Here is a 21,672-nt window from a genome sequence, read left to right as displayed (position 1 = left end):
CTTGCTTTAAAGTGTCGAAATATTTGTACCATGTTTCTACTATTAACTCACGTAGTTTTGTCCGATGAGGGATGTCGGACTCCCGTAGATCTTTTTGCAGCAGTCGGAGTAACCTTCGGAATTCAGGGCATTCCATTAAGTTCATCGCCTAAAAACGTCAATTAATAACAACATTGTAGAAAGTAAATAAGTACTCACTTGATCATCAACCACGATGAATTTGATGAGTTGCCTGTGCATCTCCTCGATGGTGAAGTCTGGTATATCATTTCCAGGCGCTGACACCCCTGACCTAGGTCGCGAACCAAGACTCCCCCCACCAGGGGAACCAAACAATTCAAGAAGCTTATCAGGGTTCTGGTCGAGCTCTTGACCTATGTGTGCGAGAGTCCACCCAATATTAAGAAGGTCCCGGACTTCTTTTGCCCCAACTTTCAAACCGTATTGCTCAAGTGTGGTGATGTAGATACGTAGGTGGAATGTAAGTAAATGGCCCCGAAGAGTGCCTGTAGTCATTGACGAACTGTATTCAGCAACATCGTATGAGGGATCTTCTTTCTGTACGTCCCTGGTGAATGATGTGAGAAAGAGAAAACAAAAAAAGACTCGGAGATGATACTCACACACAGGGTGTACATACGCGCTGTCCTGATGTTGCATCTTTTGTGAAAAAATGGTGTACCTCCGATCCTGACTGTTTTGTTCGACGCCCCGTGGCCAAGGGATTGGATTGGGTTGTATTGCTACCTGTAAGCGTTTGAAGTGGGCTGGGGCCTGTGCAGGCCACTTCCACTGGTGTTAGTAGGTGGTCATTGTCTTCCTCGTTGACATCGTCGATGACGTCAAGATTGATGAACTCGCCGTCATCCGCTGCGCAGCTTGGACCAGTGAATTACCGTCCTATATAACTGTTGTCCTAGTGAGTCCCAGGAAATGCTCATGTGCACAGTAACCTTGACTCACCTGTCGATAAGGCCCAACGCATAATGCCGCGTATGTGTCCTCATGTTGTTGAGTCTTGACAATTTGGGGGCACGTTAGTTGCCGCCGATTAGCGAAGGAAGATGCAGCCAGGGTCTCACGGGGATCATCTGACCCCAAAATGTTGCAGGGTCTCAGTAACAGTAAGATTTAGAACTCAAAGAAAGGTTACCTTCATCGCCTAATACTAAGTGTGTCTCAAATTGTCCGGTGCAGTGCCCTTGTATGAATTAGCCGCTTCCTGTATGCAATCCCTGCCATGCAAGGAATAGCATTGTGGAATCGTGAGTCAGACGCTTGAGTCTGGCTGCGCTGTGTTTGTTATCAGCGATACAATTGATTGGATGAATCAAACACAAACCCCGCTAAGTGACCCGATTGAATTCCGATCACAAAGGAAAATCCAACAACACGTTGGCAGAAGGTCCCCCATGCGCCATGTGTATGCCATAGCCATTGAATATATCCTAGTGGGGTAGATTAAAGAATCAGTTTTGTCAATGAATGGCCGTTATTGTTACCTCAAAGTTGTGAATGCGATAAGTATGATTTGATGGCTCCAAGTGAGTCATGATGAGTTGAGTCAATGGTTATCTTTTTATCCAATTTGCAGATCAAATCTGCAGACTGCAGGGAACAGTGAGGACAACACGATGGTGAAACGCAATGTGTTCATATCGATAAGAGTCATAGTTGGTCCACTACAGTCACGTGATGGTAAACATACATATGTATTATGTAACATATTCATATTCACACAAACACAACACGCTCGAGCCAGAGAAGTCGCATGGACCATGGTATAGTACATAGCTAGATATTTTTACAATATGGTGTCTTGGAAGCAGTTAAAGGCATGGGAGAACCGTTATGCGGGCGTAAGCTTGGAGGTTTGAGTTAGCGAAAGTGAGAACTTGGAAGAGTAAACACAAACCACTCACACATGACGAGCTGATCTGTGAAGGAGCGTTGTCTTTGGTCGACACGGAGGCACCTCCTTAGCTACTGGGTGATCTCTAGGAATTGGAGGGGAATGTATGACAAGATCGTTGGACTGGCCAAAATCGAGTGAGCATGTAGCTGTTGCAGGTACTGTGGCATAAACACCATGGAGTAACAATCAAAGATAATCATAGTCGGGATCTTTGGAGAATGCGAGATTGCGCGAGTAAATGAGCATAGTTGTGATTTCAGAAGGAATTCCAAGGCACAGAACTTCAATGGTGGTGTCCACCTTGTGTGCCAGTATCGAGGAGCTAGAGAGCTTCTCATAGTCGCTAGTCAACCATGGAAGGGAGCCGCAGATGAAATAAATCAACATGTATACGAGCGACTCAAGATCATCACAACGACCAGGCACGACTCCCAGGTGGTTATTGATTGACGCAAACGCAGGAGTGCCAGTAAGACGTCGACCTTGACGAAATGGCATATGGGTTTGGATTTCAGAGTTCCAGTACTCCCTTGCAATACCAAAATCGACAACAAAGATGGTTTTCTGTAAAGCACCGCGACCGACTAAGATATCTTGCGGCTTAATATCACCGTGAACGTAGTTGTGTGAATGGATATACTCCAGGGATGAGAGCTGGGAATTAAGTTAGCATCTGCCGCCAGGACCCACCATAAACCAACTTACCAGTTGGTCTCCGATATTCAGGATGGTATGAAGGTTGAATTTTTGTTTGCTCGCGAGGAAGAGATCATGTAGGGATGGCCCTAGAAGGTCGAGGACTAGAGCATCATATGTCGCCTCTCTACCGAACCATATGGCACGTGGGATCCCAACTCCACCTTCAAGTTCTTTCAAAATGTTATATTCTTGCTCTAAAGAAGATGAGTTGTTGATAAGGGGCTCAAGTTTGACGGCAAGTTCGTCGTCGTTGATAATGTTCCGTGCATGGTATACAACACCTATCATATGTATTGAACTCAAATTCAACATGTGGATTGTACATGTAAAATAACATACCATATGAGCCAGATCCCAGAATGTCTCCCAGCCTAAATCTGCCATCAACTCGGGTTGGAACGCTGTTCATGGTACATTGAGATATTCAAATTTCGAAGAGGTATTAGACAGGAAAGGTTGCATGCACATGCGGCACTGGCATCAAGTTGGTTGGAGCCTGCTTCAAGCCGGCTCAAGCCGGCTTAAACTGCCTTTCAGACATAATGAGGTTCAAGTCGGTTCATGGAGCTAGGCTGAGCTAACTGAGGTGAACCGAACCGAAAAATTAAGTGAGCTACCCATTGCTAACCAAACTGCCGCATAACCATTGAAAGCCGAAGCCGAACCAGCCGAAGCCGAGCCACCCCATAACTAGCCTAGGGTCATTTGAAAAATCGGAGCATTTCATGATTCTCACGCCAATCGCACACTTTGAAAAAAAAACTGCTAACTCTGAATCGGCCAGTGGGCATATGCCAGGACTTGGAGAGGACATGAATTGTCGACTCGAAGAGATCATTCATCATATTCCTATCATCCTACCAATATTATGTAGGGTGCGACCGTCGCGACGAGACCGTGACCCTGTAATCCACGGAAAATTTTGAATAGCCATCCGCCGGTGCTCACATCCGTTCCAACGCCTACTAGTGCGGCGGCGCTAATCTGCAAACAAGGTGTTCTTGTCAGGGTCTTCATACCAGATCCTTCGGCCCTACAATCCTATAGGCACTTTCATCAGCCTCTCGCATGCATTACCATGCAACAATCACTCTGCGGCACTATCATCAAAGTATCTGCCGCTGGCTGATTTTTGGTGCCAAGTACGGTTTCGCACATGGCTTCCGGTGCGCGGTGGGTGTTAAAATGTTCACCTGGATGCAATGAGTGTCGAGCTGGAGATTCCGCTGACGCAGTCATCGCGAACAGAACCTCCCATGCATTGATGGACCGTCGAACGTCTGTGCTTTAAATCTGCATCATATCACAATGAACTCGTTACTGATTATGATACTAAAAGAGTTGACTTGGTGACTAGCTGACATACACCATCATATTAAGCATGTCGAAGGTAATTTAGACATACGAACAAACACATTGACACCACATTCGCCGATCGTGCAATTCCACATCTTCATCGTCCATCGGTAATTTCTGGGTTTGCAGGATATGGTATCGAAAAACACGTAAGTATGTTGCACGTTTTTACTGATCTTCAAACTAACCTTGGTGTCCAGGAATGGAACACATCGCATGGTTCGAATTGCGATGAACCTGCTTACGATCAAGATGCGTGGAGAAAACTGATCAAGGACCAACAAACTAAGGTACGGGCGGGAGTAACTCTAGAATCGTTATCTCACAAGCTAATATGTTTGGCTGTGGGCTATCAGATGAAGTTCCAATGACTGGAACTTCTCCTGACAGCACGCAGCCAGAGAACGTTCTGGAAGGCATGGTGTGTTTTCGAGGGACACTCCTGCATCACTCTCATTTACATTTACCATTTGTAGGATATCCTACTAGTTGATCATAACATGGATGTGTTGTAAGCCACAGGCTCGTTACCAAGGCTGCAGGCTGCATACACGCTTGGTCATCGTGGTCATTGTGTTCTCAATTGCAACCTGCACACCTACTCTGTACCCATCACTTCTGTTATGGGTAACTTACCTGTTATCATTGTCATGGTCTTCTTGCCCTTATTGTAATTGTGGGCTTCATACCTGCTACCGCTGCCCAAGCTACACATACACTGTCACCATCATAAGCTCTATGGCTATCATCAGTCTCTGGTTACAAGTCTGTCGTCACCGTCATGGGCCATAGGCCTGTCTTAACGTTGAGGGCTAAAGGCCTATTGTCACCATCGTGGGCTTCAGGCTCGCTTTACCATTGAAGGCTATAGGCCTATTACCACTGTTGTGGGCTGAAGGCCTATCGTTACTGTTGAGAGCTGCAGGCTCATCGTTACCGTAGTGGGCCGCAGGCCTTGCTCTCGCCATCATGGGCCATGACCTTATTGTATCCATTGCTAGCTGAATGATCATGGCTATTGTAGGCTGCACATGTAGTTGCTGCTGTGTGCCCAGTGCCTCTATTATTGACGACTCACCCACCACAGGTTACATGCTGTTTTTTTGCTAATCTGCGGGCACGTCCATTTCCTTCACCAAAGGCAGGCTACATGCCTACTGTTACTGTCCCAGACCATATGCTGTCCTTTCCTTTGCCATCACAGCTCTTCATTCCCTTTGCTGCTTTTGGGACCGGCACATTATATCTTCCATCATCGCAGCAAATTCTCCCATGATCAGTGTATTAGTTTTGGTTGCCCAAATATCTACTTGATCTGGGTGAAGCATCAGTCTGTGACCCTTTTGCTCACCCTATATCAAGTTCGCGCAAACCTCTTGCAGCTGTCCTGTGTAGCCTTCGTGAACACTTTCATATCAGCTAAGGTTCACAACCAACATTTACCATTGATTCATCAACCCCCCTTTCCCTTACCGCATCTCTCGCCCTAGCCATGTCAGTTTTCAGTACTGCTCATCGCAGCACTTAACCAACACTTCTCCATGTCCCACTGTCAGCAATTGTGCCCCATTATGTATTATTGATCAGGCTACTTCTACCTCTCTCTAATGTTCCAAATGCAGCACCTGGTATTCATCGCCACTGAGTAGCGTGATATTTACTGAGCTAAATAAGCAGTTGCATCTCTAAATGCTGCAGTGCCAAGGCCCTCGACACCTTCATCCTTACCTAGCATAATGTGTATTTGCCACCCTCTCATTCTGACCAATTGTCACCTCGGCACACCAAAGCATACCTAGCTCAGCTTTGATTACAACAGTGGCTCAAAAAAGTGTCTTAATGTTTGTTGATTCTTATGTAATTGCTTCCCTATGAGTCAGGGTGTGGGAATCTGACTGTGCTATAGGGAGGTGTCAGAAAGGTCCGCTTCCCAGCTATATTTATGGTCCCTATGGCGTGTGAATCTGATGCAACTGTGCGAAGATATGGACATTTTAATTTGATGACTCATTGAGATACTTTTTTGACTTTAAAAAAATATAGACAAATCAGACCACCTAGACAAAATATCATTACTCAATATTTCAAAAAATGGTGTCATATTAATTATATGACCTGATTTTGATATCTGACATTTATATAAGTGCAAGCTAAACCATGAAATCCTTCATAATCCTCATGAAGACTATCTCTCCTACTCAAAAGGATAATATCCTTGTTCTTTCCTCCTCTGGTCTATCTACTAGACAGATTGCTTCCAAAACTGGTCTTAGCAGGGCTACTATTGCTAGAGTCATCAAGAAATCTATTCCAAACACAGAAAATATCAATATGGAACATCCCTCTAAGCTCACCCCTCATGACAAAAGAGCTATTGTCCATTGTATTCTATCTGAAGAAGCTTCAAATTCTGTTTCGAGCCACCAAACTCATTAATTCCATCATCCCCTCCACTGTCTCCACCCAAACAGTAAGAAATACTCTCAAGGCAGCTAACCTGAAAGCTGCAACCAAGAAGAATAAACCACTTCTTTCACCAGCTCATAGGAAGAAGTGACTAGCCTTTGCTCTAAAGCACTAACACTGGATTATTGAGGACTGGAAGAGGGTAGCTGCCTTCACGCTAGTTCATATGGACTATTAGCAGCAGTGTGAATTCCACATTTAGTGTCCTGTATTATGACCTGGGCTACTACCACATAGCATGGCCCTCCGCTCTGAAGCACCTTGCACCTCCACCAATAATTGTTACTTCATCAATGCATTGCCCATGCCTGCACAGGTCCATGTCAGTGCTTCTTCCACATCCTAGTAGCCTATCAGTTCTGGGCCTTCCCCTACGGCACCTATTGGAGACGTGCATTCCCATTGACGGTACTGTGATCGGGCTTCAGCTTCTCTTGATGCCAGTGTAGTCCATGCCTTGACAATCTTTCCCAACAGTCATTCCTGGGTCTCTATCCATGTCATACTTGACACGGTGTTCTTCTTGGCATTTTTCAGATACTAGTGTTTTACAAACACAATCAAATTTCAAATTAAAACTTACTGGTTGCATGCTGAAGCTATCAGTGGTTCCAAACTGTCAGATCATATTGGGGTAATCTTCCAATGCATGGTACTTATAGGTCTTGAGATTGAGTTTCTTGTGTCTTGGACCAGATGGAACTGTCTTGCCCTTGCTTTTTGGGTCTGCTTCTGTAAGCTTGGAAGCTAACATAGCTTTCTGCCATCCACATGTTGCATACTCATTAGGTAGTTCTGTCATATAGTAATCGTTACATGTTGTGCGAGCGAATTTTCGTACTGTCTGCCCTAGAACAGCCGTGGCAGTGTCAAAAAAGTTCATGGTGTCCTTGGTGTGCATGTGCAGCTCCGCGAAGCCATGCCAAGTCACCAGATCGAACAGAAGGTCTAGAACCATCACATTATGGCTGTCTGGCAGTAAGCCCTCAAAGACAGGAAGCGCACACTAAAAATAAAACCAGATCATCAATAACTGTATCGAGGAACTTGGAACCAACACCTACCTGCAGAAGATCCTCAAAATCTCTTGCATAGGCATTTCATTGAGGATGCATTTGAATTAAATTTTCTTATTGTGCCTCTACCAAAGGTTGGCGTAGCACGATATCTATTAAGATCTGTTAGTAGATGTATGGGAAAATTTAAAATACATACCGTTCATTTAGTTTTTGGACTACATCTCCACCAACTGCATGCAAAATGTGCATTAAATGTGTGAATTGAAGCAAATTCATGAAGTTCATTGATCACAAACATGTGAAAACAGTTGAATCCGTAAGGTGATAGCTTGTCAGAAAATGAATTCTATGTATTAAATATCATCAGTCAGTAAGAAGTTGGAGTGGGCACCAGAAATTTTTCATTAAGAATACTCTTGACACGAGTCCCATCAACAGGCACGCCCAACTGAAAAATGAGCACTCGCGTGTCATCGATCTTCTCGGAGGTGTATCCTGTCATCCTTCCACATACATCTGATCCGACGTTTCATATCCACCTTTTGTTCCCATCAATGGAACCTCGTCCTTCTTTGTGAGACAGCGTGGACAAAGGCATTGTCCGAGATTCTTGATACCTGTGAGAATAACTCTGAGAAGCATTAAATGCATGCATCCAAGAATGAATAATATTACTTACTTCTCTGGATAGTCGGCTGAGTATGTAAAGAATCAAGGGAACACTCTACGAGTGATCCCATCGCTACATTAGATTACCATACCATACTCATAAGGCATAAAGTCCTCATCTAGTAGTAGAGCCCATATGGCTTGCATCAGCTGATGCTTGCAATGTGTGTAGACCTGATGTGTACATGGCTCGCCAAAATCAAGTATACTTTGACTCGTTGCCAAAATACAAATCAAAAGGCCAGAGTGAAGTGTCGCCGAAATTTGCCAGATGTGTAGCATCAGACCAGAACATAAGTGATGCAACGATGCGCTCGAGGTCATCTCCGGCTTCACAAGGCAGATCATTGATCTCTGCATATGTCTCCACCATTTCAGCGCTGGAGTACGCTTCTGAGAAGACCTCGATGTCGCGACGATCCAGAGATTTCCAGAAGTCGCCGATGGGGGGGTGTCATATCGTAAGTTTTTGGGACGTCATCCTGGCAAACAGACTGAATGATGTCAGTGATCCTGGACCCAGAGTAATGATAGGGGCATGAGAAGCTGGCTGCATAGAGATCATCTTGACCGATCTCCTTAGACGACAAGCCCTCAGTGATCAAACTGGGAATCAGGTCACCTCCAGCAAGTGTCGGAGCATCGGTAACACTTTCCAGGGTATTTTCATTGGGGTATACACTGGGGGCGGGTAGGGTAAATTCAGTAGAGGCATGCTTTGTTGGGTCTGGTCTTGAAAGGGATAAAAAGGGGGTGGGTCATCGTGCTCTGATTGCTGTGGGGATGGCGTATGAGGCTGGGGGTCCATACGTTGATCTGCGATGACATCATTGTGATGTAAATGTTGCTGACAGTTGGAGAGCGGCATATGGGCAAGAGCCGGCGCCGAGTCGTTCAGACATGCACAACATCTGAACCATCATACTGATCAGGTGCTCAGAAATAAAAAAATAAAAAAAAATAAAAATCACATCTGAGGGGATTTGAACTCTCAACCAGGCATGCGCAGCCAATATCAATCGGTTTGACCACTAGGCTAAGTGACCACAGATATCTTTGACCCAGCGTTCGGGGTATGTACCATATCCGCTGGACTTGAAAATATTTTATCATCTCCATGAAAGTCGTAGCCCTAGCCGTAGTGGAGACGAGGCCGGTCTTGGCTGGTCGATCGGCGGTCGTTCGAGCGAAATACGAGCGAAATACGAACGAAACATCGGCGAGTTTTGTGAATAAGTGAAAATGAAAGGCGAATGAAATATCGATGAAAGCCGTGGACGATTGTATGAACCTCGAAGCATCGGCGAGTTTTGCCGAAAAAGCGAAAATGAAAGGCGAATACAAGCTCGATGAAAGCCCTACGCATCATGGCCTCTTAGCCTGGCGGTAAGATGGACCCGAGATTCTGAATCATCTTGAGTTCGATTCCTGCCGGACGCAACTTTTAAAAATCGCATTTCTTTTGACGCAAGATTTCGAACAGACAGGGGTTTGATCTGCGAGGGACGGACCCGTGGGAACCGTTTATCCCCCCGACAGGGGCTCGTCGGGAGGCCCCCGACCGCCGCCTCACTATACATAGCCATCCATCGAGGATGCGCACTTATGCTTTCTCTTTTGCTCGCACATGTCGTTTGTCACATTCGGTTGTATTTTAGTATTATGCTGAAGCTAATAGATTGGCCTGAATTGTGTTGCACTATACTACCTGACGTGTTAGCACCTCAAGTCTTGCATGGGGGCGCCTGTCTATAATAACCCCTCCTTTGTACAAGTCTCGCGTTGCATTTTTCGACCTGAGTATTTCGGCTCGCGAGCCTCGTACAATGGGCCATGTCTACAGCCACCTCGTATGGCCTTGTTAGGCCAGTCAAGGCCTCATAAAACCCGAGCGATTTTGCTAATGTCCTTGTCGCGTTATGAATGACCCGTTGTGTCATTCACCAGAGACTGTACAAGAATCGTATACCAGACATCATAGCTGTAAGCAGGTGATCACGAAGGCAATACAGAGTCTAAAAGGTAAAAGAGCGAAAGTCAATACGAGAGTTAACAATAGCGTTGTACGCAGACGAAGGCTTGCGCATTCTGTAAGTCGAACAGTTGTAGTTTGTTAGCTAACAACATGGTTTCCTAAGCAAGCGTGTCTACATACGCATCGTTGATGAAATTTTTGATTTAGCCTGACGACACACATCGAAGCGGAACATCTGACAAACGACTGCTTGTAGCAATTCTTGAACGTCATAAGTCGTTGAAGTCATAACGGGTTCTATGCACTTTACCGTACCATTGAATCATGCCTTCCATTTCGTGATCCGTTCGAGCGAGACCTATCTGCATGAATAACGTCTGGGAGCTGTAGTAAACAACCACGCTCGAACTTGACCGAATTATATGCACTCGATGTTCAGAATGCAGTAAACGAAACAAACAAACGGGTGACAAACTTACTCGTAACCATCATCGATTCTCGAACTGACGGTGATCATCGCGAACTCGATCGTGAAAAGCCGGATGGCATTGAATGCGACTGCGAAATTTCGTTTGAAATGTCATCGCAGCATGACCGATACTATGCAAAGACCATCGGAAGCTCACCACTGTCGTCCGCGAGCTCGACTTGAAAAGCCATCGTCTACTCCACTTTCCGCATGCGCAGATCCTCCATAAACGTGTCGCATCGGGAAATGTATAAAACGCTTTTTATGGATAAAGGTCGAGATCTCTTCGATTCCTATTTCATTTCAAGGCGTTGACGACTGCATCACGAAGTAAGTTATTGCTTGAGAGTGAAGCCTTTGGGGGTCCTGTGGTAAGTCAAAGGAGACGGCTGATCTGCGCCAGACATAGTCGATGGATCCTATCATAGCATGCAAAGCACGACATGTCTACGTATCTCGCGGTGCGTGGCAGCCTTTTCAACGTGGTTCACGGAGTATATGACTCACTCGTCTCAAAAAGAGAAATATCCTCCACAGGCAGACATAAAAATCACAATCAGTACGTTCTGAGGTAGATCAGTTATCGATATCAACGGTGATAAGGTGAGCCAAGGTTTTGCCTCCCAGTCATGCTGTGATCTTGACAATGAGAACGTTATGTAAAATGAAAGTTCGTATACAAGTGCAAATACAATCAGTCGTAGCGCGTGACCAGTCGCCTTACACCACGACTCGGATGATATGAAGTCCTTCGAACGTTTAACGCGGCTGCCAACAGTGCCAACTCATTCTGCCAGAGATCGCTTGTTTGAGGAAGAACAGCGTGAGTTTCTGCAGCTTCCATTACATATCTCACGACTCGATTTTAAGACCGGTGGCTTCTTATCCGCCTGCAAGCGTGCAAACAGTGCTGCGCCATCAATTGATGCATCCCAGCTGATTCCACAAGCCCACCGAACCAGTTCCTGAACCTGTGCACGGTTACTAAGTACATCCGCCGATTCAAATCAGCGAAGTGCTTTCATTACAAAATAGCCCGTCACGGGACCTCTACCTCATTTAAAATTGTGCTGCACTATCAATATACACACTGGTTGAACTCAGAGGATGACACACGAGGCTTTCAAGCACGCACCTTGCAGCCGAACGTGCGAACACCGCCAGGCTGAAGGCTTAACCATCAGACACTCGTCATACGAACGCACATTAAATTCAGGCAAGCATCGCGTAAAACATTTGTATCCTGACTGCCGCAACGTTGGTCGGGGAGCGTGAGTACGGATCGGTTCATAAAATTTGTGATACAGCGAGTAAGTGGTATGTGTGATGCACGGCGTCGACAAAGCAGACCTGTTGGCTTGACGCGGACTGATCGACTCGACACGGACTAGTTGAATTGATACAGGTAGCATGAAACGATGGATGATGAACCGCATGAAACAGGAGAAAAATACAAAAAAATGAAACAAAAAAAGCACGGGGACGACAGTTGCAGACAGCGAGACCAGGATGGATAAAACATATGATTGGGGTGTGGGGTAATCCGATTGGATGGTTTGCATTAGGTGATAGAAAGAGATTTGACTGGACGATAATCGATAGCGAAATCACCGGAGGTTTAAGAGAGATAGTAAGACAGCGGAGTCTAGGAGCGAGGACACCAATCAAGGAAGCGCAACCCACATGAACGCGCAGGAATGTCAGCATTTATCTTCTCGCCGCCTAGGGTATTCAAGAATTTTTCTGTTGGCCTCCGCTGTAATGGACATGTGCTTACTCCCCAACTTCCATGTCTTCCTCCTTCATGCCAGTCGAAGACGCACTGCGGTGGTCAGCTGCAGCATCAGCTGCTTCTCTCAACTCTGCGTCCACATCCGCATCACCTTCGCCGTCTGCGTCTGGATCTGTGTTGGGGTCGGAGTGGGGAGAAGGAAGATGTTGCGCTGAGAGGTGTGTGTCAACTAGGGGTGATAGAATGGAGGATGTTTCACCCACCAGAGGACACCGCACCCCGTCGTCTTCGTCCAGGGTCTTCGTCGTCTGTGGTCTGGAGAGTAGCGATCGCAGGCGGGGAGGGAGGGTCACGGTTCCGATCTCTCTCGCGGTCCTTTGCAGACCCACCACTGCGTTTCTTGTCCTGTAGAAGTACAGGCGGCACGAAAGATGCTGAGCTTGGAAAAACTTGCGACTGTGTCTGCGCCTGTCTTTGCGTCCCAGTGATCGTACCAACAGGAATGGTATCTGTACGGTGCAATCGAGCTGCACTAGCGTTGCTACTGCCAGCCACATTTGCATCGGTCGTTCCCCGCCGCTCCACCCGCTTCATTTTTTTTCTGCAACGGTCGCACACAGTACCAGGCCCTTCTGGCCCAGGCCCCCATTTTTCGACGCATTTGTTATCTTTGTAGCGCCCTGGTAAACCACATTGGCGGCAGATGCGTTGACCAATAGAGTTAGTGGGGGGGAACGAAGTTGTGGGGGGAACGGGAGGCGGAGGAACTGGTGCGATGGGAGTGACAATGGCGTTAGGAGGTGTTAGTGGGGAGCCATTGTGAGCTGGCGCTACGTCATCAACTCGAGATCCGTTTATTAAAAAGGGACGCACTAATATTTGCACTTGACCCTGGTTTGCCCTTCTTTTGGGGGGCGCCGGTAACGGGAGGGGCAAAAATATGTGTTTGATAGGTCCTGAGCTCGCCAGGCTGATCTAATGGACCTACGGGGATATTCCTTGACTGGTGGGCAGCCAAGACAGCACGAGGAGACTGTGGCTGTTGATCACGAGCATTTAAAACACTCCTTTCGTCAGTGGCAGCGTCAAGGAGGAGATCCTCGATGTCCTGCGAAGTAGCACGAATACTCGAGTGGCTGCTAGAACGGGAGTGAGATTTATGAGTAGGTTGAATGCTAAGGTGGTGATTGAGATGTTGAATCTGGTGAAGCTGTTGGGAGTGGTGATCCATGTCAGGGATGCGTCCGCGTGACATGGAGGTAGCCTGGGGAATGTGAGGAGATAGAAAGGTGGTATGAGAGGGAACTTACCGAGAGGGGGGGCCTGTGGTCATATTCTCCGCGTTCGTTACGTGGTCGTTTGGAGGGAGGTTGAGGTTGTGCGATAAGATAAGAAGGGTCATCGAAGCTGCCTGAGCGAGGACGGACGCCGCGAGTGGATGGTGGAGGAGGGAGTGGGCCTGGAGGAAGGGCAGAAGAACTAAGTGAAGAGGAGGTGTAACGATGATGAGATCGATTATATGAACGAGGTGGGGGTTCTACAGTGATGCTAGGATTGGCGGAATAAGGGCTATGATCATGCTGATTTTGATTGGGGATGGGGGTCAAGACGAGATGACCGCCTGCATCTCTAAGAATGCGTTGAAAGCCAGAACGTGCATCTGCGGCACGGGATTCGATGGCGGCGAGGTATTTATTGAGTTCTTCGTAAGATTCGAGAACAACGCGTCTGCGTGCTTCTGCTTCGTCTCTTTGTCTATCGGCATGGGCTACACGTGCCTCAGCTTCTTCGATGACACGACGAGCCTCGCCTGAGAGGGGAGCACCGTTGACGGTTGCGGCCTGAAATTCTGCTAGTAGACGCTCTACTTTTTCTAACCGTTTCTTTGTATTTCCGAGTTCTTTTGTGAGTCTGTCATTGTCGCAGTAGCTGTTATGAAGTAAATGTGCGAGCTGAGCGTTGGAATGGTTATTTATTATTCCATTTGGTGAAGTAAGTGGAGGGGAAGTCATGGGAGGTTCTGCAGACATGGTATCGCGTTAGTGGGGGAAGAGGAGGTCCATGATGGGTTTCATTATTATTGGAATGTGGGTTGATAAGAGTTGTTTCCCTGTCGGTGAACACGCCTTCCCTGTCACACTATTTGTTGGTCACTTGTCACCTTTTCCCCGGTGGCAGTCTCGGCCGGGTGTATAACATCATGCCCCGCTCAACTCCCAGAACAAACGTTGCCGACGCACATCATTTCTTAATTAAGTAAAACCCATTTCCCTAATTCGGTTTTAACGCCAAAGACCCCAGTCACTCATTTCATCCCGCCCGCTTTTGGGGTCTTGCCTCGTGTCGGCGCTCACCGCGGCCCCCCCGTATCTCCAATTCTGTCAATATTCTGTCAATTTATTAATTTTATATTATATTATTCTCCCCGCCTCGTGTAGCGGCTACTCCCGATTATTCCCGCCCTAACCCGTCGGTCTCTCATCTGTCCCTTCGGCCAAGCCAACTTCTCTCCTCGGCAGTAACACACGAGGCAAACACGAGGCCCCGCACCGCCCATCCCGCTTCCACGTATGTTCTATGTTTACACCCGCCCTTGATCACTCCGGTCCGTATCTTCCAATTTTTATTCCGCCCAAGAACCACACCGCACCCCTACAGCATGCCCGACGAATTCAAGAATTCCGTCAACTTAAACTTTGTTCTTCACCTCCCTTTGCTCTTTTCGCTTTTTGCCTCGTTTTTCTTTTCATCTTTCTTCCAAATTCGTCTAATCGTGCCTGACAATATCCTTTTCAAATTTTCATTCGTCCTCTCGTCCCCAGCGTTACCTCCGTCACTACCCTCAGCGGTCCGTTCATGTCCATACCAGTGTATGCACCACATGCTCATCCTCATTTCAGTTCATCACGCCTCGATTTCTACTCTTCATGACATATCCTGACATCATTCATATCCACACTGGTATCCGGCATCTTCATTTTTTTCTAACCGGCACAGCATATTGCCTCCCTAATGGCCCAAATCCTCCAGACGCCAGGAACTACAATGTCCAATCTTATTTATTTTCGTAGCTCGTGTCCTCCTCGAGGTTCCGTGAACTAACGTTTTCCACCAAATTCCCGACATCCTCTCACTAGTAGAATGCCATTCTTGACTTATCGGCGGCTGTGTAATTATTGTTACAGGCGTAACGCAAGTAATTTCTCAAAATCCGTAATACCCTAGCTTCGATTCTGCGCTCGTCGGCGATAATGTCAGCATCCAGTGTTTTTACTCGAGGTATTCTATAGGAAACGCCATCCTCAAACCTCGGGTTGTTCATCCCCGACATATTCAATCAGTTGTGCTGCTATCGAGAATGGTTAGTCTCAAAACGGCTCCGGAAAGTTACCTTGCACTGAATCATGGCAGTGACGTTGCGTTCTTGAGGCTCCGTGGTCCACGCCATTCACTATAAGCAATAGAATCACGATAACTTGCCCTTCGATGTGGATTCCGCTCAAAATTTGAAATGCCGTACGTGCTATGTATTCACGGCTACACCTAATGTGTAGCAGGCTAGCGGCGGCCGTACGCAGCGGCCAAACTCAGCGAATTCCATCATTTCCTGCGGTGCACGGGTTTTTGGATCAATTCGTCTCGACACTTTGCTTCTGATTCTTTGCCACTGCACTTTTCAGGTACTTCCAGCTTCTACGTCTATTCTAGTAAACTTTCAAGCTCGAGTCTAGTGCATAGGGAGCTAAGTAGCGGCGTCCGCAAGCAGCAGAAGGATCTAGAGTCGTAATATTTATCACTGAGAATGCACGGGGAACTGGATCACCAATTCATCTCGGTTCTCTACATTTTCTACTGCACTCCGAGTCGCAGCTTCTACCGCTATTCTACATACTGCGAGGGGATACTGAGAGCTAGCGGCTTGAACTGGTTACATTTCAAGCTACTAGCTCTATGGGTTAAATGGCTGACGAATTTTATGCCACTCAGAAATACGACAATCCTTAGGTTTTCCTATCTTTTTATGCCCGTGCTGCATGCGAACAGAATTTCACTGATAGCTAGATTTACTTGATGTGACCATCGTCCCATTTTCCATGCCACGGATGATCCTGATGAACTCAAAACTCAACCTCATCGGCACCGCGGTCATGAATGCCATCCACCACCTGACGAATACCAACACGCACAGTGCCGACCGGTATCCAATCTCTTGCCTATGATTTTCCCAATTTTGATGACATCGATGCCTTTGCCGATCTTGACGCCTCACCTCTCATGAAGATGCTTCATATTGATCACGACGTGAGCACATGTCAATCTAACTTAAACAGGCGCATCTCAGCTGACTTGGATTATTTCGGATTCTGCGGGATCCAGTACACCCCGAGCGCAAAGCCATTCTAATGCACACAGGCACTAGCCTCCGACATCGTCGCTACTTCTCTAATTTTTGCTACCGAGTGCCTCACAAAATCCTGATATTCATTCAACCCGAGGAATTACGAGATTTTATAGTTTCATGTCCCTGGATTGGGACCTGCGCAGCTGCCTTGGGGTCACGCACGAGTAGCAGCGAAGATCGTCTCGATGTATTACCCCACGTCAATTCTTTTTCGTGCGGGCTTCTGTGCATAGGGCTCGATGTGAGGCGCGCCCCGCTCAGATAAATTTCGAAGGGGCGTAGGGTTTTACATAATTGGTCCAATGTTTTTGATCATGTTTAGGCTTTTTGTGGGGAATAATTGATTCAGATGACGTTGAAATGGTGTTGAATACATCCCTCCATGTGTACGTACATTACACCCACCCTTCACCCACAAATACACGACATCTCAAAAACGACAATCTTAGCCGCGAACATCTTCGCCCAGTATGGCACGGCACATGACCCCTGAGCTCGATCGAGGATCACAGAGCTGTACTAAATCCATCTACTTGCCCCACCCGCATTTGCTGTGCCTTCTATCTAAATACAGCATCCACTTATCCAAGGTATGCGACAACACCGCAAGCTCGCCTTCTTGGTTCCTGTAGCAAACCCGTTTCCCCTCATCTTGGCAAACCCTACGCAGCCATGCACATCAATATGAACGCTGCATCGCCGCATGCGCATTGCATAGTAATATAACGCAACGACAACGCTTTCCCGCTTTTGGCGCGCTGTGGAGCCCAATCCATATGCAATCAGTCAAAGCCTTCATCTCAACTCACGCTCTCATCACTGCCAATGACATAAATGAGTTCATTTTTCAGAAGCCGCATGCATCACGTTTCATCCCGCGACTTCTCATAAGTCAACGCTCAGAATGGTCCATTGCTTGTTCAGGAAGGCTTCGTTATCAACCCCGTGCCATCGAGCGTTTCTTTTTGGTGTTAGAATTTTCGAATCCCATATATATTTCAATGTGCCAACGTGCATGCGACTTTTGTTTCTGGACTGGGGCCCCGAACGTGACGTCGTCTGCCTCGTGTTCGGCGCATGTACACGAACTGGGCCGTGGCCCGTGGTGATGGGCGCTCGTACGTTCGATGGCGGTGTTCCTTCCCACCGCTGGTTTGCTTCTGTGTTATCTGATCGGCTGTTGCTGCGTGCGTTATGCGTTGGTGTTGGGCGATTCACGGTCGGATCCTGTGAGTGGCCCTGGCGCCAGTGGCCTAGCCTGGACGATTCTATCGCGCTGGCGGGGAGGCAATGCGATTGAAAAATGGCATTCAGAACTTTCTTACAAACTTTTTATTCAAAGTTCACGATATCCGCTTGTCTCACCCCATATCCAAATAAACGAAGAACACTTCCCAAGGAATTCAATTGACGAGCGATACAGCTCTCATCAAGTGACCTCCGGATGTCCAAGAACCCGTCCTCCCGATAGTTTTTCTAACACGATATGACCGAATGAAGAAGCTCGGCTGAAAACTAGTTCTGCCCGATCGAGATGTGTACGTTCGCTTCCTAACTTTATCGTGTCGAGGTCTCGAGGCTGACGGGACGCCATCCGTTAATCTTCGTGACAAACTATTGTGGAATGGGAAAGGGGCCGGTTGGATGGCTGGACGGTATTCCTCGGCGGGGATGCGTGCCGTATCCCGCCCTAACATCATCGTATTCGCTGGCATCTTGTCACTCGCTTTCCCAGAGATAACTTCTGGATATCTCAGCTGCCATGTATACGCCGTAAAGAGACACATCCCCCCTGTAAAAACAAAAGGGGCTTTAGACCATACTAAGTGACGGAGATTCGATTCGTGATGGCAGTACTAGCGATGAGCCATCTTGAGCCATCGACCCCGCCTTCGCTTTCCTTACTCGGGTGCAATGCTCCAGGGAAACCCTGATAGGTCGTTTCATTTATTAAAATTCCATGTACTTCTTTGCTTCTTGCTAACTTGACTAATTGTTGTCCTCGATAGGGCGTTTTTGCGCCTTTGTTCTTGTTCTCATGATTCACAGTTCGGCCGCTGAATGTCCGCCGGTTGGGTGTTTGACCATTTTGGGTCGACCCAGCAGTCAAGTACGGGAGGGCGTAATTACGAGGCGGGTATTTCTTGTTTTGTTATGTTCGGTTCGGTTGCTTGGTTATTCTGCGGTCGCTGAAATTTTATGATCCCAAGCGAGTCGAGGGCGCGGTGATTGATTTTCGTGTTAGACTATTTTTTATGGTCACAGGTTCCCTAGAAATTTTGCGATAGATGATGATCAGAAGATCTGCAGATACCAAATGTCTGTTCTTTGTTCATCCGAGCCATCTGATGAAATTATGATCTGGCAAATGCATTTCTGAACACAGCAGTAAAATAACTAAAACGATTATGGAATACAAATTGATCCCCAAGCAAAGTATCAAACTCCAGACACACCAATGATTATCGACAGCCTATGGTCGGATACCCATGTCCGAGAGCGCTCTTTGTCATCCTTCGATGACGATTCACATGGAGAGCCACGCGCCGCTGAACAAAGTAGACAGCGAGAAATCGGGTTAATGCAGTTTTACGCCAACACATACTAGTGAAGTGCGCCCAAGAATAAAACCCCCGGCCTCCCGCGATAGGTTTGCGTGATGGCTGCGGTCCTGAGCGCTCCACTCGCCAGTCTCGCATGTCGTGCATGTTCTGGATCTTACACGCAGTCTGGGATAAATCTGCGTCGACGAGCCTCGTGTTTTGCGCGTGTTTCGCAAGATCGTACGCCACGTCCCAGGACTACTACCTCGTGCCCAGGCCCTGAACATCCTGGGCAGCGTCGTTTACCCCTTTCCTCGCCAAGGACTCCTAAAACAGAGCTCGCGGGAAACCTGGGTCCTAAATTGAGACGTCCAATGAGATCGCGCCGCCGAAACGTTTACAGGCAGGCGATCTTCCAGCGCAGTACTGCCAGTGTGCACTGTCTTCCGAGTTGCGAGTTCGACTCACGGCTGGATTAGGGGGGAACTGGATCAGTTGACCAATCATTCGTTCATCCAAAAATTAATGATAGTTCCTTGATTAATTGGGACGTCATAGATTTTCATTTGTTTCTTATCTGCTGGCTTTGTAATTGAAAATCGTTCTCGCTTGTCTATGTCCTCGGCGAAGCAGTCCCGTTGACAAGTTGGTGGGACAAGTCCCTGAATAACCCTGAGCACGTTGGGCAAAGCGGCTCGTCACACAAGGCTTTGGCAGCGGCGTAGCATCTGTTAGTAGCAGCTTGACAGTGTCGGCCTTGCCAGCGCGGCGTGTCAATGTCAGCATTCGGTCAGGTACGACATCGCTGCCATAGCGGAAGAAATTCGTTACGGCTGTATTGGGTTCTACTTTCGCTCGTTATCATCTCTTATCGACCCTGTTCGCGTTCGGGAGGTTATGTGAATGTACAATAAGTAACTGTACCCTGTACACTAGATTAAGCAAATTTTACAGTAATAAATCGACTCATCTATATCACGCCATCACTCATTCAACCGCTAATAAAATCGGTCGGACCCCAAAATTCATCAGGCTCAAGTTGCTCCATCAGCTCGTCGACCAGGATGAGCAGATAAGGGATATCGACACCTTTAACGACGCCGACGCCATCAGGATACCAAATCTTCCTTTCCTCATAGGCCCACTTCCATCGCTACAGATAAAATCTGATCAGAGCTGAGGTCGACCACGTGGTGATAGGAAGGACCTACCAGATATCGGATCAGTTCCTTGTCCTCAGGCATGACTTGTTTCCACTCCTCGCTCTCGTGGCTCATACAGAATATTCGGTACGAATCTAGGGCGTATCGGCCCACGCCTGGATAGTGTGAGACGGGTGTTGGCGGATATGGCATAGTCGTTTTACGGGCCGTTTGAGGGGATCCGTAATGTTTGCGTTTTCTTGGATTCACATAAGATGGCGCGGTGATTTTTACCCTCGCAGGAATTTCTAAGCGGCACTTAGATGGACGAAGAACGTCAGTAGGAGGATCATTTATGTATTCTTGAGAGATCTCCTTCATCCATGCTGCCCGTTTGTTGTAGAGGCCGAGCGGTCGCAGAATATTTACGAGCTCATCATGATCAGCTTGTTACGAGACGACCGTCAGCGTTCGTAATGGGATCGAGAAGTTGGAGCCTACCCTCGATCATATCCCGAGGGGTTGGCCAGCGGTCCATGAGCTTCCAAAAGACTGGGATAGCATATCGGCCAGTAGTCACATTCAGTAGTTTGACGGCGATCAAGAGCTGCCAGGGATTATCAGAAACAGCGGCTGAAATGAGATAGATGAGAAATACTGTTACGACATGTAGGAGAAGAAGTACCCTGTATCAAGATTGGCTTCGCGTTCGCGATGTACCCGATAAGATCGTTAAACAAGTCTTGACGGTATGTCGGAAACGCAGGCATATTCTCGTGTGTGAAGAGGTCCTCCGACGGTAAAAAAGAAGGCACCCATGACTTGCCAGATTGTGTGACATTGGAAAAATATCTCGAGGTTACCAGTGTGATGGGATCTGGGCTTGTTCTATGGGTGACGTCCGTTTGTTGCGTTGCTACCTTAGATGTAGCCATTGATTTACTAGATAAAGCGGTAGACTGGTGGAGTGATACGGTAGAAGGCACGACCTTGCGACGTTTTCGAGGTCTGGAAGATGGGGTGGGGAGCGTCAGGGTTTGGAGTGTAGACCGAACTTCATCAGGCATAGGTGTCAGGTAACATGTTTTGGTGAGTGGAATCTTCATCTCCGCTTCCGATGGTTCTACAGAACTCTCGTCCTTCGCGGGTAGCTCACGATGGTAAGAATCAACAGGTTCGAGCTTGCGCTTCTTTTTCGTCCTCTTCGACACCTCTAGTAAATCGTTATGCGCCGATAGCGGTGGAACTGTAGACGCAGACTTGACAACAATCTCTACCGCGTCAA

At 47.3% G+C, this 21,672-nt stretch overlaps 3 protein-coding genes across 3 annotated transcripts; all 3 read right to left on the bottom strand.

Annotated features, from left to right (window-relative positions):
- Positions 1-2,101: 2,101 nt before the first annotated feature.
- On the bottom strand, positions 2,102-3,023 carry HD556DRAFT_1448983 (uncharacterized protein; the record flags this gene model as incomplete). Its single annotated transcript, XM_041307521.1, has 3 exons — positions 2,102-2,569; positions 2,621-2,895; positions 2,954-3,023. 3 exons carry the CDS (start codon positions 3,021-3,023, stop codon positions 2,102-2,104), a joined length of 813 nt encoding a protein of 270 aa, XP_041154555.1.
- Positions 3,024-12,342: 9,319 nt separating this feature from the next.
- Positions 12,343-13,802, bottom strand: HD556DRAFT_989652 (uncharacterized protein). The gene is made up of 3 exons (XM_041312201.1): positions 13,611-13,802; positions 13,174-13,436; positions 12,343-13,130 (listed from the first exon to the last, which is right to left on the bottom strand). The coding sequence occupies exons 1-3, from the start codon at positions 13,700-13,702 to the stop codon at positions 12,556-12,558; spliced, it is 930 nt and encodes a 309-aa protein (XP_041154554.1). The 5' UTR covers positions 13,703-13,802; the 3' UTR covers positions 12,343-12,555.
- Positions 13,803-20,236: 6,434 nt separating this feature from the next.
- HD556DRAFT_1247206 (DNA glycosylase) lies at positions 20,237-21,033 on the bottom strand (the record flags this gene model as incomplete). The annotated part of the gene is made up of 3 exons (XM_041298679.1): positions 20,237-20,398; positions 20,457-20,833; positions 20,889-21,033. Coding segments are annotated over 3 exons (684 nt in total), but the record flags the coding sequence as incomplete, so codon positions are not given.
- Between the last annotated feature and the right edge of the window lie 639 nt (positions 21,034-21,672).

The sequence above is a fragment of the Suillus plorans genome, assembly GCF_016647745.1.
Source record: "Suillus plorans strain S12 chromosome Unknown HD556scaffold_82, whole genome shotgun sequence".
Taxonomy (NCBI): Eukaryota; Fungi; Basidiomycota; class Agaricomycetes; order Boletales; family Suillaceae; genus Suillus; species Suillus plorans.
The sequence above is the reverse complement of the archived record's forward strand: the minus strand, read 5'-3'. Positions and strand labels throughout refer to the sequence as shown.

What these genes read in the sequence shown, in the direction of transcription:
- HD556DRAFT_989652 (XM_041312201.1), bottom strand. Translation starts at nt 13,702, where the DNA reads ATGACCCTTCTTATCTTATCGCACAACCTCAACCTCCCTCCAAACGAC. An exon ending in ACCACAGGCCCCCCCTCTCG is followed by an intron (nt 13,437 to 13,610) that starts GTAAGTTCCCTC and finishes CCGTTCTAGCAG; the next exon opens with CCACTCGAGTATTCGTGCTA. An exon ending in AGGGTCAAGTGCAAATATTA is followed by an intron (nt 13,131 to 13,173) that starts GTGCGTCCCTTT and finishes TTGATGACGTAG; the next exon opens with CGCCAGCTCACAATGGCTCC.